The 18,814-nt window shown below is 45.5% G+C and overlaps 1 protein-coding gene across 6 annotated transcripts in view; it reads left to right on the top strand.

Annotated features, from left to right (window-relative positions):
• The window catches only part of VPS41 (VPS41 subunit of HOPS complex), a 179,557-nt gene extending 161,040 nt beyond the window's left edge, over positions 1-18,517 (top strand). For all 6 annotated transcript variants that reach the window (XM_030551381.1, XM_030551378.1, XM_030551380.1 and 3 more), the window contains 4 exons: positions 11,924-12,023; positions 12,833-12,877; positions 15,274-15,353; positions 17,151-18,517. In XM_030551381.1, coding sequence (XP_030407241.1) covers positions 11,924-12,023; positions 12,833-12,877; positions 15,274-15,353; positions 17,151-17,231 — 306 coding nt within the window. In that variant the 3' untranslated portion in view covers positions 17,232-18,517. The remainder of the gene's footprint in view (positions 1-11,923; positions 12,024-12,832; positions 12,878-15,273; positions 15,354-17,150) is intronic.
• The last annotated feature ends 297 nt before the right edge of the window (positions 18,518-18,814 follow it).

Genomic DNA, 18,814 nt, shown 5'->3' with positions numbered 1-18,814 from the left:
AAAAGTTAGAGGTTACTATTTTAAACTTTTTATACAGTGTAGAACTTAATTTGGTTCGTTGTGCTTCGAGGTTGTATGATTTAATAGCAGGGCCGGCTTTAACATTTTTGCCACCCCAAGCAAAAAAAAAAAAGAGCACCACCCTGCCCCCGAGAACCCCACGCCGCCCAAGTCCTCGCCCTCCCCGAGCGCCCTACCGCTGAAGCCCACCGAGCACCGCCCTTCCCCCCCAGCACCACCCAGCCGAACCAAAAAAACCAAAACAAACCCCAAGCACCGCCTTGTCCCAAGGTGCCTCCCCAAGCAGGTGCTTAGTAGGCTAGTGTCTGGAGCCGGCCCTGTTTAACAGTTTGAAGTATTTAGTATTGAAGAATATGTCTGTTGCCCAGTGGCATGCCCAATTTAAAATGTTTAGAGATTTATTGTCTATGAATTTTAAAAATGTATTTCAGATGTATAATTAGCTAATTCTTGGGAGGTCCTACATAATTCATTTGCACCTGAGAGTATGCGATTTCAGTTTTTGGAAACTTCTTAGCTGTAATTCACTCTGCTATGATATATTCTTTCAATTAGATATACAGCTGAGTGTTCCAGATTAGTTCATTCTTTCTTAGAGTACAGATAATCAGAAGAAATGGTGCAATCATTCTCTTGTTACCAAACTAAAAACTGTGACCAAGAGTGCTGTTTGAAAACTGGTTTCATGGAAATTAATTATTTCAAACCATCCAGAAAAATGGGAACCTGTGACTTATTCAGAGTTGTTAAATTTGCATAAATATGCTTCATGTTGTGGAAATTTAAACGTCCTTTTCCTTGGTTCTGCATCGTTAGGGACTGTGTAATAATATTGTACATGATTTGGCACCATTGATTCCAAGCTTGCATTTTACAATAGTGCTGAACAATAATGTCCATCTAATGAAGTGCATTGGAGAAATTCAGAAGGACTAAGACTTTCACTAACAAGAAATGAAAGCTAAAGCTTTTATTAATTTTCTTGGCACCCAAAGCTTCTGTATAAATGTTTGGAAACATTTATTACATGTAATGTGTTCCCAAGTGTCTTTTCTTGGAGGATGTAGAAGGAATCATAGTAACATGATTGGTTCCCTTTTTCTCTTTCCATTTTTAGGTGGGTTTTTTTGTTTGTTTTTTGTTTTTGTTTTTTTTCAAGTAGAGGTACAAATTGGCTGGGGTGAGGGAATTAAACTGCCAAGGAAGTTTCCCCTGGGAGGAGAAAGACAAGGATCTTGGGAAAGGAGGATATAAGTGATTTGGAATGGTGGGGCACTGTAAGAAAATGCCTGCCCATCTCCCTTTTTGTAGGGGTGAGAAGTGAGGTGTAGGAGGAGCAAGGGAGCTAGGCGGAAGGCTACAGCTCTTATGGTGGTGTATTTTAAAAGAATTATGCTCTCTGTGGGAAGACAGCAAAATCTTACTTGGTGATTAAAAAGGTGCCCCATGATGCAGCTTCTAGTCGTTTTCTGGGGTCATGAAGACATTGTGGGATGATCTTGGGGCCATGACAAGGTTTAACTTCTGCTGTCACTTATAAAAGGCAGAGGACTGAGAGAGCCAGCAATAGACAATGTGCAGCTCTCCATTTGGTGTGGGTGATTGCTCCTGGTTGAGAAGTGTTGGCTATCTGAGTCAGAGCATGCCTGGAGTTTCCAGATTTGAAATGGAGCCATCAGTATTTTCAATAGGATTTATTATCCCTTCTCAGCAAACTCTTCTTTCTTATGGAAGTGAGGAGCCTTCATCTTGGTAACATACTAACTTGAGTCTTCAAATTTAGAGCAGAAGTGCAAATTCTTCCACTGATTGTCCATATGGATTCCATTCTTGGAGCACATGCACCCCAATCGTACAAGATTGGTTTCTTTTGGCCAATTGTGTCTGCTGGGGCTATGCCTGCACCTTAGATATCCTTGTGCCCTCCCCATCCCCAGCAAATGCCTAAAGGGCCAAGCAGGCTCAGCTATCTTTCTTGCCACCTGTGGAAATGAGACTGAACTCCTGCAGCATCCACCTTTTCTCTGCACACTGTGCCAGTGTGTGTTAATTAGAACCACAATTACTGACCTACAAAGCTAAATAGAAGAGGTTCTCTATTTCAGCATCTCAATATCAGCTTTCTCTCTTGACATCACCAGTTCCAGCAATTATTGGACTATTTGCTAGTCATGAAACATATCTGGGCTTTCCAGCAGCTCCATAAGGGTCCATTCTTCTTCGAGTGATTGCTCACATCCATTCCAGTTAGGTGTGCGCGCTGCGCGTGCACGTTCGTCGGAAACTTTTTTACCCTAGCAACTCCAGTGGGCCGGCAGGTCGCCCCCTAGAGTGGCGCCGCCATGGCGCTCTATATATACCCCTGCCGGCCCGCCCGCTCCTCAGTTCCTTCTTACCGCCGTGTCGGTCGTTGGAACTGTGGAGCGCGGCATAGCTGTCCTCCACGTCCCTAGCTCTCCTAGTTATCTATCGTTTATCTTCGTTCATCTCTAGTTCCATTATAGTTGTTAATTAGTTTGTTAAGTAGATAGTTTAGTTAAATAGTTGTTAAGTAGTTCTTCGCCGGGGGCTTAGCCCTTCCCGGCACCCGGCGTCAGGCTCATGCCTGTTTCGCCGGGCTTCAAGCAGTGTGCGGCCTGCAAGAAGCCCATGCCTACCAGCGATCCCCACGAAGCGTGCCTGAAGTGCCTCGGGGAATCGCACAGATCCGACAAGTGCCGCATCTGTAAGGCTTTTAAGCCGAGGACAAAGAAGGAGAGGGATCAGAGGCTCCGAACTCTCCTAATGGAGGCGGCACTTGACCCGTCGGCTTCGCAGGCCGTGGTATCGGCACCGGCACCGGATCGCTCCGGCACCGAGAAGACTCCTCAGCACCGACCCTCTCCGGCACTGGAGTCAGAGCCAAGGCCGTCGAAGTCTGATACTCCGGCCAGGCAGACCCGGCTTGAGCGCCCGGCCTCGACATCGGCCGCGGCGCCGCCGGCACCGTCAGCACCGTTGACTCCGGGCCCGGCGGGTCCGTTGAGTCCGGTGCCGCCGAGCTCCCCCATGAGATCTGGGGTTGAGATAGTGGTCCCATCCACACCGGAGACCTTCGCCTCGGCTCGGGACCTTATTGCCCTGACTGAGCCCACTCGGCTGCCACCCCCGGTACCTCCGGTGCGGGTCGTGTCCAGAGGCAAGCCCATGATGTCGGCGCCGCCCAGAGACAGTCGTTCGCCATCCAGGTCCCGACGTCTTGGGCGCTCCAGATCCCGACGCCGCTCGCAGTCCCGGCACCGCTCCCCTCAGCGGTACCAGTCGCACTCGCGGCAACGGTCGGCACCGAGGCGGTCGCGGTCAGGCTCCAGTCGGCGACACCGGCACCACGACTCCAGGAGCAGGTCCCGACGCTACTCGCCGCACCGGTCGACCTCCCGGCACCGAGTTGGTGGCAGGTCCCGGTCTCGGTCGACCTCCCGGCGCCGAGCTGGTGGTAGGTCCCGGTCGACCTCCCGGCGCCGAGCTGGTGGCAGGTCCCGGCACCGAAGCGGCGCCCGGTACCGATCAGGATCCCGGCACCGTGACAGATCCCGGTCCCGATCCCGGTCCCGGCACCGATATGACTCCCGGCACCGGTCCCCGGCACCGAGACGATCCTCCGTGCCGGCCCGCGCAGACCCTTACCATCCGGGGTCGGCCCCACCATGGCCCTCGAGACAGCCATCCGTATCCTCCCAGACGGACAGCGGGTATGCGCTGGGCACCGACCGGCAGGCGGCGCTGTTCGGTGATCCGCCGCTGCAAGACCAAGGCCCACAACAGTGGGGATTCTGGACACCCTGGGCATACCATCAGGCCCAGGGCCCCCAGCAGCTCCCTGCTAGACCGGCGACTGCGGAGCGTAGGGCCCCTGAAGCCTCCTTGTCTCGCCCCCCTCCCTCCCCGGAAGGGGAGGAAGGGTCCAAACAGCAGGACTCCGCTGCGGCTCCGGAGGCAGAGGCGAGGGCTGAGAAAGACCCTCAGTTAGACACTCTCGTGCCTGGGGTCTCATCATCCTCCTCCCCGGATGAGGCGGTGGCGGGTACCTCCTCTAACAGTCCCCCCCCGCTGGATCTCAGGGTGCACCAAGACCTCCTCAGGCGATTGGCTCAAAATCTGAGTCTGCAGGCAGAGGAGGTCTCGGAGATAGAGGATCCAATTGTCACCATCTTCTCTTCTGATGCTCCCACCAGGGTCGCCCTGCCCTTCATACGGACCATCCAGGCCAACGCCAATACTATCTGGCAGTCCCCGGCCTCCATCCCTCCGACAGCGAAAGGAGTCGAGAGAAAGTACATGGCCCCTTCTAGGGGATACGAATATCTACATGTTCACCCGACTCCTGGTTCACTGGTGGTGCAATCGGTGAACGATAGGGAGCGTCACGGCCAGGAGGCTCCAGCCCCCAAATCCAGAGAAGCCAGGCGGATGGACCTCCTTGGCCGTAAGGTGTATTCGGCTGGGGCGCTGCAGCTCAGGGTCTCTAACCAGCAGGCCCTGCTGAGCAGATACGCCTTTAACTCCTGGGTGGCAGTGGACAAATTTAAGGAGCTGCTGCCACAGGATGCTCGCCAAGAGTTTACGGCCATCTTGGACGAAGGCAAGAAGGTCGCATGCACGGCCTTACAAGCCTCCTTGGACGCTGCGGACTCGGCTGCCCGTACCCTCGCGTCAGGAGTTACGATGCGTCGCATCTCCTGGCTGCAGGTTTCCGGCCTTCCGCCGGAGCTCCAGCACACTATACAGGACCTTCCTTTCGAAGGCCAGGGCCTGTTTTCTGATAAGACAGACCCCAGACTCAAGAGTCTAAAAGACAACCGGGTCATTATGCGGTCCCTCGGGATGCACACCCCCGTGACGCAGCATAGACCCTTTAGGTCGCAACAACAGCAACAACGTAGGCCGTTTTCCCAGTTCCGCCAGCGGCAGGACCTTTACAGGTGCCGCGGCAGGAACGGCAGGCGCAGGCAGTCTGGGAACCAAGGGGGGCAGAACCAAGGCTCCTCAAAACCCCCGCCTGGTCCTAAGCCTTCATTTTGAAGGTGCGCCCGAGGGCGCGGTAACAGTTTCCCCTATGGATCCTTCCCTCCCATTTTCCAACCGCCTTTCGTTTTTCCTCCCGGCGTGGTCCCAAATAACATCGGACCGCTGGGTCTTAAGCATGGTGCAGACGGGATACCGCCTGCAGTTTGTTTCATTTCCTCCTTCCCGCCCTCCTTCCTCGTCCCTCTTCAGGGACCCCTCTCACGAGCAATTCCTTCGGCAGGAGGTGCAGACGCTCCTCAGCAAAGGAGCTATAGAGGCGGTTCCGGAAAACGAGAAAGGCAAGGGGTTTTATTCCCGCTACTTTCTGATCTCCAAGGCCAAGGGGGGCCTCAGGCCTATCCTCGACCTGCGAGAACTCAACAAATACCTCGTGAAGTTGAAGTTCCGCATGGTATCCCTGGGGACCATTATTCCATCCCTGGATCCGGGAGACTGGTACGCCGCCCTCGACATGCAGGACGCGTATTTCCACATTGCCATTTGGCCGCGCCACAGACGCTTTCTCCGCTTCGTTGTGGGGGCTCTTCATTATCAATTTGCAGTCCTCCCATTCGGCCTGTCCACGGCCCCAAGGGTGTTTACAAAATGCATGGCAGTTGTCGTGGCGCATCTTCGGCGCAACCGTGTCCACGTGTTCCCTTATCTGGACGACTGGTTGATTCGGGGCACGTCGGAACAGCAGGTCAACAGCCATGTCCGCATGATCACCGCCATGTTTGCAAGTCTGGGCCTCTTGATAAACACAGACAAGTCCACTCTGAGGCCCACGCAGAAGGTGGAATTTATCGGGGCCGTCCTGGATGCCACTGTGGGCAGGGCCTCGCTGCCTCTGCAACGGTTCCAGACCATGGCGGCGATCGTTCAACGTTTGCGGTCAGCCCCATTGACGTCAGTGAGGACATGTATAACCCTGTTAGGCCACATGGCGGCGTGCACTTTTGTGACCGACTACGCTCGGCTCCACATGAGGCCTCTCCAGCTGTGGCTTATCAGTCATTACAGGCCGGCAAGGCAACCTTTAGACATGTTAGTCACAATCCCCCAGAAGGTCTTAGATTCTCTCGGCTGGTGGTTAGACCAGTCCGTATTATGTGCGGGTCTTCCCTTTCACCCCTCTCAGCCCTCGGTATCCCTGACAACGGATGCCTCAGATCTAGGCTGGGGGGCCCACCTAGGGACCCTGCGGACACAGGGCCTGTGGTCCCAGGAGGAGGTGGGGCTCCACATCAACATGCGGGAGTTGAGAGCGGTCCGCCTTGCTTGTCAAGCGTTTTGTCATCAGCTTCAGGGTCGTTGTGTCGCCGTGTTCACGGACAACACGACGACCATGTACTATATCAACAAGCAGGGAGGCACCAGGTCCTCCTCCCTGTGCCACGAGGCGATACGACTCTGGGACTTTTGCGTAGCCCACTCCATTCACCTCCGGGCTTCCTTCCTCCCTGGAGTACGGAACACTCTGGCAGATCGATTGAGCAGATCCTTCCTGTCACACGAGTGGTCCCTTCGCCCGGACGTCGCTCTCTCCATTTTCCGGAGGTGGGGTTATCCCCGGGTGGACCTCTTCGCGTCCAAGGGGAACAGGAAGTGCCAAGCGTTCTGCTCCTTTCAGGGCAGGGAGCCGGGGTCGATAGCGGATGCCTTCCTCATCCAGTGGTCAACCCACCTGTACTATGCATTTCCCCCGTTCCCTCTGGTCCACAAGGTCCTCCTGAAGGTGCGCAGGGACAGGGCTCTCGTGATCATGGTGGCCCCGGCATGGCCCAGGCAGCACTGGTACACCATGCTGCTGGACTTGGCCATAGCCGACCCAGTTCCCCTGCCCCTTCATCCGGACCTGATTACCCAGGACCACGGGACCCTCTGTCACCCAGACCTGCAGTCGCTGCACCTAGCGGCGTGGCTCCTGCGTGGCTGACTGGTTCCGAGCTGCGCTGCTCCACGCCTGTGAGAGAGGTGCTCTTGAGCAGCAGGAAACCGTCCACAAGAGCCACATATTCGGCGAAATGGAAGCACTTCTCCTGTTGGTGCGTAGAGAGAAATCTCCGCCCTATGGAAGTTTCGGTAACCAAAATCTTAGACTACGTTTGGTCCCTCAAAGGGCAAGGTCTGGCCTTATCGTCGTTGCGAGTCCACCTAGCAGCTATCTCCACCTTTCACCCGGGTGCGGACGGTCGCTCCGTTTTTTCTCACCCGACGGTGTCGAGATTCCTTAAAGGGCTGGAACGTTTATTCCCTAACGTCTGTCCCCCTGCTCCAACCTGGGATCTTAACCTGGTGTTGTCCCGGCTCATGGGGCCCCCCTTTGAGCCGTTAGCTACTTGCTCCCTGCTCTACCTCTCTTGGAAAACTGCCTTTCTAGTGGCTATCACCTCAGCTAGACGGGTGTCGGAGCTCCGAGCTCTTGTGGTAGACCCCCCATATACGGTCTTCCACAAGGACAAGGTGCAGCTGAGACCACACCCTGCTTTTCTGCCCAAGGTGGTCTCAGCCTTCCACGTCAACCAAGAGATTTTCCTTCCGGTTTTTTTTCCCAAAACCTCACTCCTCAGGCAGGGAGCAGCAGCTCCACTCGCTGGATGTCCGTAGGGCTCTCGCGTTCTACATAGAGAGGACTAAGCCCTTCCGAAAATCCCCCCAGCTTTTCGTGGCGGTAGCAGATCGTATGAAAGGGCTTCCTATCTCCTCCCAGAGGGTATCCTCTTGGGTTACGTCCTGTATCAGGACCTGTTATGACTTGGCCCATGTCCCTACGGGCCGTGTGACTGCGCATTCTACCAGGGCGCAGGCGTCGTCGCTAGCTTTCCTCGCCCGTGTGCCCATCCAGGAAATCTGTCGGGCAGCGACCTGGTCATCGGTCCACACCTTTGCTTCCCACTACGCCCTGGTCCAGCAGTCGAGGGAGGATGCGGCCTTCGGAACTGCAGTGCTCCGTGCCGCGACTTCTCACTCCGACCCCACCGCCTAGGTATGGCTTGGGAGTCACCTAACTGGAATGGATGTGAGCAATCACTCGAAGAAGAAAAGACGGTTACTCACCTTTGTAACTGTTGTTCTTCGAGATGTGTTGCTCACATCCATTCCACACCCGCCCTCCTTCCCCACTGTCGGAGTAGCCGGCAAGAAGGAACTGAGGAGCGGGCGGGCCGGCAGGGGTATATATAGAGCGCCATGGCGGCGCCACTCTAGGGGGCGACCTGCCGGCCCACTGGAGTTGCTAGGGTAAAAAAGTTTCCGACGAACGTGCACGCGCGGCGCGCACACCTAACTGGAATGGATGTGAGCAACACATCTCGAAGAACAACAGTTACAAAGGTGAGTAACCGTCTTTTTAGTAGCAATATCTGCATATCACCCTCCTATCCAGGGCAATACTAATTTTTTCCCATGCTCCAGGGCTAGATTCCCTAAGGACATCATTCATGTTTTTCCTTCCATGTGGGAGGCCCTTCCCTCTTCGAGAACCTCAGTATAGTACTGGTAAGGCCATGGGTCCTCCTTTAGCAACCTGTTCCTTATACCACCTGTCTACGAAGGCTGTTGTTAATAACTATTACATCAGCTTGACGGGTAGGGAAGATAACAGGTACTCCTTATACAGTTTCATAAGGACAAGGTCACTCTCAGACTTCACCTCAAGTTTCTGCCCAAGGCTGTGTCAGAGTTCCCCATAAACCAATCCATTCAACTCCCATTTCTTTCCTAAGCCTCATTCTACCCCAGGGGAAGCTAGCTTCACACATTCAATGTAGTAATGGCATTGTTGTCTTACATCAACAGGACAAAATCATTCAGGAATACACCCAGGTTGTTGATCGCCTTGCTCAGCCCTGTATGCCCTTGGAGGAGGGTGGGGAGCAAGGACATGCAGGGTGCAGTCATGGCTCCAGCTGACATCAGTGACCAAATGAATCTGATCTTGTGCTCATGGGAAGTGTGCGCATCAAGAAGGGAATCCATGTGGACAAACATGCTGAAGAAAATTTTCCTTAATGATGAGTTGTCCCCTTGCTGATACCTTCATCTTGGGTGGCTCACTTAACCTGTCTTGCTAGCTAGATGAGCTGAATTCATAAATTAAAAATTATAAGGCCAGAAGGCTCCAATGTGATTCTAGAATCCTAGAAACGTAGGGTTGGAAGGGACCTTAATAGATCATGTAGTCCAGCACCCTCCCCCCAGCGTCGTCCCCCACTGCACTTAGGCAGGACAAAGTATACCTAGACCATCTCTGACAGGTGTTTGTCTAACCTGTTCTTAAAAACCCCCAACCTAACTCTGAACGTCTATTGTAGTACGTAACTCTGCTTATAGTTTTCAAGTTTTTCCTAATGTCTAACCCAAATCTCCCTTGCTGCAGATTAAGCCCATTATTCTTGTTCTACCTTCAGTGGACACGAAGAACAATTGATCACCATTCTCTTTATAACAACCTTATGCATATTTGAAAACTGTTGTTAAGTTCCCCCTCAGTTTTCTTTTCCCAAGACTAAACATGGCCATTTTTTTTAACCTTTCCTCATAGGTCAGCTTTTCTGAACCTTTTATCCTTTTGTTATCTCTCTTCTGGAATCTCTCCAGTTTGTCCATATTTTTCCTAAAGCACTCCAATTTGTCCACAGTACTCCAGCTGAGGCCTCACGAGTACTAAGCAGATCAGGACAACTACCTCATGGTCTTGCATATAAAACTCTTGTGACTGCACCCCAGAATGAAATTAGCCTTTTTTGTAACTGCATCACATTGTTGACTCGTATTTTTCATGCTCTGTAACCCCCAGATCCTTTTTAAGAAGTACTTCCAGCAAGCAAGTTATTCCTCATTTTGTAGTTGAGCAATTTTTTTTTCCTTTCTAACTTGTCTGTTTTGAATTTCATCTTGTTGATTTCAGACCAATTCTCCAATTTATCAAGGTTGTTTTGAATTCTAATCCTCTTACAAAATGTTAGCAACCCTTTCCAGCTTGGAGTCATCAGTAGATTTTATAAACATGTGCTCTACTCCATAATCCAAGTCATTAATGAAAATATTGAATAGTACTGGACCCAGGACAGCCCCTGCAGGATGCCACTAGATTCATCACCCCAGTTAGACAGTGAACCGTTGATAACTACTCTCAGTATGGTCTTTCAAGGAGTTTTGCACCTATTTTATAGTAATCTCATCTAGACCACATTTCTGTAGTTTGCTTATGAGAATGTCATAGGAGACTGTTAGAAGCCTTACTAAAACCAAGATGTATTACCTCTACTACTTCACCCTATCCTTTATGCCAGTAACCTTTTCAGAGAAGGAAATTAGGTTGATTGGCATGATTTGTTCTTGACAAATCCATGTTTACTATTACTTATAATGCTCTTATCCTCTAGGTGCTTACAAATTGGTTGTTTAATAATTTGTTCCACTATCTTTCCAGCTACCGAACTTAGGCTGACTGGTACATTTTAAAGATAAGTACTATATTTGCTCTTCAATCCTCTGGCACCTTACCCATCCCTCTTGAGGCCTCAAAGATAATTGCTGATGGTTCCAAGATTGTTTCATCTAGTTTCTTAAGTACCTTAGGGTGAATTTCATCTGGTTTCACTGACTTGAATACATCTAATTTATGTAAATATTTTTTAACCTGTTCTTTCTCTCTTTTGCCTAATGTTCCATTCCCCTTGTTAATATTAATTGTGTTAAGTATCTAGTCATAATTTACATCTTTAGTGAAGACTGAAACAAAATAGGCATTAAATACCTCAACCTTTGTGATGTCATCTATTAATAGTTCTCCATCCATACTAAGTAGACAACCTACATTTTTATTGGTCTTTCTCTTGCTCCCTAATGTATTTATACAACCTCTTATTACATTTTATGTCCCTTGGTAGGTCTAGGTTTTAGCCTTTCTGATTTTGTTCCTGCATGTTTATGCTTCTCTTTCATATTCATCCTTAGAAATTTGTCCATATTTACACTTTTTGTAGAATCCCTTTTGGATGTTCAGGTCATTAAAGAGTTCCTGATTCAGCCACAGTGGCCTTAGTATTCCACATATTTTTCCTTCATGTTGGGATAGTGTTCTGTAGCACCTTTGAGAAATTGCCAGCTCTCCTGATCTCCTTTTTCCCTTAGATTTTCTTCCATTGGAACCTTATCATAAGCAAGTTCATCCATTATATTGAATTGAGTGGGTATTTACAATTTTTGACCCCCTCCCATCCCCTCCTTTCTAATTAAGTTTGTCTTTTGAAACTTCAGAGCTTTGCTTGTGGTTTGATTATGGTTACAAATTTTGCTTGCTTAGATATTTTCAGGGAGAAGGTAATCGAACCTTTTTTAGCCTTGTCTACACTTACCGGGGGTTCGACATGTGGCCATCGGTGCATCAGCGGTCGATTTAGCAGGTCTAGCAAAGACCTGCTAAATCAACCACAGATTGCTCTCCCATCGACTCCTGTACTGCACCTGAATGAGAAGCGCAAGGGGAGTCAATGGGGGAGCATCTCCAATCAACATTGCATAGTGTGGTGACTAGATCGCCATAACTAGATCTAGGTATGTCGACTTCAGCTACTTTATTCACATAACTGAAGTTGCGTAACTTAGATCGATCTCCCCTCGTAGTGTAGAAAAAGCCTTAGTTTCACAGGGAATCCCAAGGTTTAGAATTGCGAAGCACTGATATAGAGAATGCTTCAAGTACTGAGGTGGCATTTCTTATTAGTCAAATGAAAAGTTTTTAAAGTTGGCCTCATCATGTATGACAAGATCTGAGTACAGTTTTCTCCGTTTGCATGTATAGTAATTGACTTGACTTAATCATATCTGGTTGTGTACTTTGTGATAGATTTTACTACGTGAGGGATGCAAGAAGATACTTGTTGCAGACTCACTGTCGCTATTGAAGAAAATGCACCGAACTCAAATGAAAGGTGTCCGTGTGGATGGTGGGTACAAACAAAATACGGTAATCTTCAGAACTGTTGAGCAGTATTCTTTGCTTTTAGACTATGGGTGCCCAACCAAGGATAATATTGGAAGCCTGCCAAGGGCCTGGGCCTCATACCTAATTTACAGAAAATGGAGTGGGATGCTGCTAGCCCTCATCTTTAATGAGGAATTGCTAGCTTCTGGAAACTACAGGTCCCTGTGTAAGTACTTTTATCTTGATCCAAGTAGTCTCTGCTCTGATCAAACTAAAAAGTATTGCCTCCTGGGATCTGTTGGCTACACAAATATTCTGTTAATCAGAATATGTAACCTAAACAAGAAATTACAATACAGCTTTTAATGATACTTAAAACTATTTCAAAAGCACCTATGATTAAAAAATCAGCCGTTGTATAACTCCAAGGAAATGCAGGGATAATTCCAGCACAAGGACACCTGACATCTGTAAAGTCAGAGGATCAGAGCTTCTGACACAGCATACTGTACATGGAAAAAACAGCCATATATTTTTTAACCTCTTTCAAAGCTCTTCCTGTGAGTTTACAGCTCTGATCTGACTGTGTTTAAATGGTACATTCTCCACAGAATTTAAGCACCTTACTACATATTTTCATGGTGACAATAAGGCTGCTTCTATTTCATACTTAAATTTTTAATAGACTGCATAGAGCATTATAAATAATTCCTCAAAATGCAGCATTGGATGCTGGAATTTCTATAGTAAAGACAGGGCCATGTCTGCTTGAGGCATGATGATAACATAATGTTCTTTGTCATTCATTTTTAAATATTTGTTTTCTTACAGAGGAGAATATCTGTGAATCGTGTCTTTCCCCTATACTTCCTTCAGGTAGGACGCTTGGAGGGAAAGAGATCCTATGAGGAGAGAATTCTTTTTTAGGAAATCTAAATAAAAAAATATTGTTGTTCGTGGAATAAACCTGTTACAATCTGAGCATTTGAAAACATATTACTTCACTCAGTGCTAAGATATTTTCACTTACAGTAACTCCTCTTTTAAAGTTGCCCTGGTTAACATTGTTTTGTTGTTATGTTGCTGGTGAATTAGGGAACATGCTGGTTTAAAGTTGTGCAATACTCCCTTATAACATTGTTTGTCCACTGCTTGCAGAAAGAGCAGCTGATTGGAGCAAGCTGGTTAGGGCTTGAAATAAGGGTGGACCGGCAGCCCCCTATTAGCTCCCCGCTCCCCTAAGTTCCCTGTGCAGCTGTCACCCAGCAGGCTACCAATTGCCAGCAGTTCAGCCCCAGTGCCATGTGCTGCTCCTGCCCTCTGCCTTGAAGCTGCTCCCGAGAGCCTCCTGCTCACTGTGCCCAGGGAATGGGGTAAAGAAGGGTACTAATATCAGGGTGTCCCCCTCCCGCCGTGCTTACCCCGTCTCCTCCAGAGGGGGACATGACAGGGCTCAGGACGGAGGAAGCTTGCTGGTGGCAGCAGCCGCTGTCTCAACGTGCTGATATACTGAAAAAGGCAATGTACTTAGAGTGGGGTCAGTGCACTTAAAGGAGCAATGCTCATCTCTCTCTCTCTCTCTCTCTCTCACACACACACACACACACACACACACACACACACACACACACACACACACACACACACACACAGAGTATGTGTCTCTGTCTGCCATGCTGTCTCCCCTCCCTCCATTTGTGCTGCCTTGTAGAGTGTGAGGCTACATTAACAACAATGTGTTAACCCTTGAGGGCTCAGCTAGTTCATCATTTAGCAGTAAGGCATTCCCTGGGAAATATCCCACCCTTTGACTTCACCACCTCAACCAAGCTTCACAATCATGATCATTGTGTACAGTATTAAATTGCTTGTTTAAAACATACTGTGTGTGTGTGTATATATATATATATGTATATAATATGTGTGGATATATAAATATAAAAAATATAGTCTTTTGTCTGGTGAAAAAAAATTTCCCTGGAACCTAACCCACCCCATTTACATTAATTCTTATGGGGCAATTGGATTTGCTTAACATCATTTCGCCTAAAGTCGCATGTTTCAGGAACATAACTGCAACGTTAAGCGAGGAGTTACTGTATCTTATAACAGATTGCAGTTTTAAAACATTTTCTGAGATTAGCCCTGAAAATAGAAATTCAGTGAAGCATTATTTATAAAGATATATATTTTGGCAGGGTGCAATAGCACAAAAAATATGTATAGTTGTTTTTTTGCTTGTTCCTCAGCATGAGAAGGTTATAGCTTGATTCAATAGAATAAGTTGGCCTAAGCCCTCCAGATGAGAATACTTATGGCTAAGTATTTGACTAAGATTACTTTCTTCTTAGTGAAAAAGCCAGCTACTGAGCAGTGGCACAGAGCATTCGTGGAAGCACTTTCATTTCAGTTTTTTTTTTTCATCATTTGCCAAATTGATGTTGACGTGGCGTAGAAGAGAAAGTAAAACTGAAATGGTTTTGTCAGACTAGATTCACAATGTAGTTCTGCTATGTTCACCTCCACCAACATCAAGCCTAGCACAGGCCTCTGGTGGTAGAAAATCTGGAAGGGGAGGATGTTCCAGTGATGATTGGCCACCTATTTTTAATACATTAAAAACTGCATATTGATGATCCATGAAGTGATTCTTGTATGTATTTATGGACAAAATATGTACTATAAGAGTTATTCAGAGGCTTATACCTTGGCAAATTTTCATGGGGACATCAAAAGGCACGTCCTTGACTGCAGAGCAGCCCTTTGCCAAATTAAAAGTTCTTGCTCCAAATCACAGAGGTGCAAGAGCTTCTCAACAAACAGTTGTAGATTTTTTTTTAACACGGGCAAAACAATGTATTTTCCATAACCTTGTTCTCAGAAGTGGTTGAACTGTTTTAGCTGACATTCCCTCTTTCCCTCCCCATCACCAAAAAAAAAAAAAAATCTTTCTTAGGCAGACATGCAGTAAAGAAAATTTCAGCCCAAATGGATCAAGTTTAACAAAGTTATTAGCACTAAAAAATGGTGTTTCATGATGGAAAGTGTTGGGCAGTATTAATTATTGGCACTATCTGAGCCACCTATAATAATCTAAACAATTTTTGGAATACATTAAGCTGAAGTACGCTACCTAAATGTAAGACGTTACTACTATTCTGCATAAATAATGGAATGTATCAATATCTTTTGCATAGGTGAGGTAAATTATTATAACCATCAGCTCCTTTGTTTCACTGTCTCCTTGTAATGCATTTATTTTCTTCCCCCAGATGCATCCAAATCCTTCAGTGTGACAGTGTTCCATTGCAGGCATATGTTTCACAAAGAGTGCCTCCCTATACCTAGCACAGTAAGCAACCAACTTAATCTCTGTGGGTATGAGAGATCACCTTCATCAAGGACAAATGGTTTGCTTTTGCCATCCACAGAGAAGGGCACATGTTTATCGGGAATTATAAAATGATTATTACAATTATTTCTGGCTATATCTCAGTATGTGTCTAGGAGAAGGGTGGTTAACCCAACTGCAACCAAAATACATATAATTTTAAATGAAAACTGCTGCTCTCAAACAAGAAAAATATTTTGATTTTTCTCACATCTGAATACGAAATGCGTTTCAGAGACTTAGTGAAAGAGCTCTTTGATTTTTTTTAAACTTTTCCATAGCAGCTCTCTAAAATATGTTTTAATTTAATTAACTTCCATAATAAATTCTTAAGAAACTTACATTCACTGATTAGATCTGGAGAGGAAAACATCTTCATGTTTTAGTGAATAAATATTTAAATAACTTTGTTTATATTCACTTTTTTACTGAGAATTTTATCTTTATCTGTTGAATTACATTGTTTTGGCTGTAGAGTGAAAACACAATAAATAACTTTATTTATATATATAAAATAAATAAATTGGACAGGGATTTGGAAATAAAAGCCTCAGAAAGTTAATAAAACAGGAAAAACAATTGAAATTTTAGATATTTTTACTTGTCTCTTTTGTTGTGAAGTCATTGTCTAAAGAACTACTCCCTCTAGCAAATGTAACAAACTAAACAAGGCATCTCCGTATTTGCCCATCAAAAATTGTATATTTAAATATTTATCACAGAGATCTTTATTTTACTAGCATGTTCCCATAATAATAAAGCCTCTTAAATATTTCTCTTAAAAGCAATTATTTGTTGGCAATTTGTTGTTGGACCAGACAATATTTACTAGCAATAATTACCGTACTGTGAATTGTATTATCTGAAGAGTAGTTAAATTTTGGCTAAAAGGCCAGGATGCCAAAAGCCAGTCTGAAATTTTGTTCCTGGACAAAGAAGGCTAGATAATATTTACGGGGATTTGTTTTAAAAAGTTAACTTTTATTGTAAATGCTACTGTAGGAGTCTTAATATTCTTGTGTTTAGCTGTTGGTCCTCGGTGTTTCTGCTGAGCAGTTGCTGTTTGGTGCCATGTCAGTTATAGTTATAGGAAGCCTGTTAGATGCATACAGGCATAGTAGGGCATATTGGAGGAAGAATAATGCAAAAGTAAGGAACTTATGAGGGTAAAAAAGCAGGAGTTAAAAAAATGTTTGAAAACATAGAGACTCTGGCCCAGATCCTCAGCTAGTGCGAATCAGCCTAGCTCCCTTGAAATCAGTGAAGCTATGCCAATCCACACCATCTGGGAATGTGGCTCAGAAATCCACTCTCAGCCAGATCCACCAGCACAGATCTTCAAAAGACTGAGGACAGCGTGCCAAGTAATTTGTGCTGTCTTTGTTGCACATAGCTGTTTGCATAAGTATTTAATCCTCATAAGGGCAGAATTGGGCTTCAGTATATGTTTGTTATATACATACACATCGTTCTGAAGGGTGTCTTTTAGAGCACATGCAAAATCAGGGAGGAATATACTGCTTCTTGGCTCCAAGCATAATTATTTCATGCATAATACATTCTGTTTTACTGCCTTCCTATATATATGTGTATGTGCGAACATGCACAGGAGTTATGCACTCATTAGAAAGCTATAGGATTCATGGAGTGACTTACATTTACCTTCCCAAATTCTGAGGTAAATTTTCATATAACAATTGTTTTGTTGCAGAATACAGAGTACTATCTAACTAACGTACCTTTCTTTTAAATTTCCAGATGTCCCCATTGCAGTTCTGCAACATATGCAGTGCTAAGCACAGAGGACCTGGCAGTGCGATCTTGGAGATGAAAAAATAGCATGCTCCATATCCTCTCTCACATCTGAGAACCGTTTTGTGGCACTAAGCAATGCCATTGATGATGATGCTGTTAAGAGATTATATATAATTCTGAGTGTGATTTAAAACAAATTTTAAAAAAGTATCCAGTTTACTGAAATTTCCTTCTATATCTCCAGAAAGAAAAGTGGCAAAAACAATATATATTCATCTGAAATATCTTTATTACTCAATGCAGATTTCACCAGTCATATCCTTGTTCTTCAGTAAGTAATGAAAATATAAACCTAAATGGAAACAATTGAATTTGGAGATTATTCTTGGCACATTGTATTACAGAATACGTGTACCACAGTTTGAAACCAAATCCGAAACCACAGTTAGATGTTTGTATGCAAGGTCAGTATGTGTAGTTCTCATTGATTTCAGTGAGACTGCTCAAATACTTAAAGTTAGGAAGTTAGTACCTTCCTGAATTGATACCTAAATAAATAAGTTATTAATAAGTTCCAGTAACTGTATATTTTCACCCATCTCATTAGAAACTGGTTATTTTATGTCATTTGCAGACATGACCTCCATGGTACTTTCATTTATATAGGTATTTACTATGTTAAGCAAATCCTTTTTTTTTTTTTTTTTAAACTGGAAAGTTTTTAAATGTTACCAGTGAGCATCTTTAGTCTGTTGCTTAATAACTATATCTATAGTATCTCTCTTGAGTTGCTCAAATATAGAAAAACATCTGGGCTTTACAAGAAAATATCTCCAAGAGCTTCATAAATCAAAAGAGAGAAGGTCAAATAACTATAGTTTATGATGCCAACAAAAATGCAGTGATATTTTTCTTGTTTCTCTGAGGCTCTGTTTTTATTATTGACATACAGCATATAGGTCCAAGGGGGAATCGATCTTCAAAAGATGAAAAAATTATACAGACACCACCTCTTCAGAGTTATTGCCACTTTACTAGTATACTTAAAATGTAAAATATGTGTGCAGTATATATGAGCTCTTCAGCTGATCACTCTTGTCTATACTCTTTCACCTTCGTAAGTGACAGAGTCAGCTCCTCAGCTGAAGTAATTTGGCATCACTCCACTGAGATCAATGCTAATTTACATCATGTGAGGATGTGGCCCAGAGTATTTAACAAATCAGTGCTTCATTCTTTGTTGTCCCGTTTATGCTTTACAAGTACATTATAAATGGGCTTTGTTACCTCTGGTGATAGTAATGCTGTATATCACTTAATATTGGAAATAAAATTGTAAGTGTTGCATTAAAACTAGTATCTTCAAAGAAGCCAAAGGTGTAAACAATGGAATTGATCCTATGGAATTGATCACACTATGATGAGGCGTCACCCTGAGGCCTGTGATCTCGGTGGTGATTTTCACCCAAAGTGATTGCCATCTAATTGTTTTGCAGTATGTTTTGAAATAGAGGTTTCGAACATGTTCTCAAGCAAACTATATAGATCTTTTAAATCTAGGTCCATTTCCTTTGTTCCCATATTTATGCAGCATGGTGTCATTTAGATCAGAATTTTATCGTAATTTAAAAAAGAAGTTGTTTATTTACTGCAACTTGGTCTTACCA

The sequence above is a fragment of the Gopherus evgoodei genome, chromosome 2 (genome assembly GCF_007399415.2).
Source record: "Gopherus evgoodei ecotype Sinaloan lineage chromosome 2, rGopEvg1_v1.p, whole genome shotgun sequence".
Taxonomy (NCBI): domain Eukaryota; kingdom Metazoa; phylum Chordata; order Testudines; family Testudinidae; genus Gopherus; species Gopherus evgoodei.
Note: the sequence above shows the minus strand (reverse complement) of the source record. Positions and strands in the feature narration are given on the sequence as shown.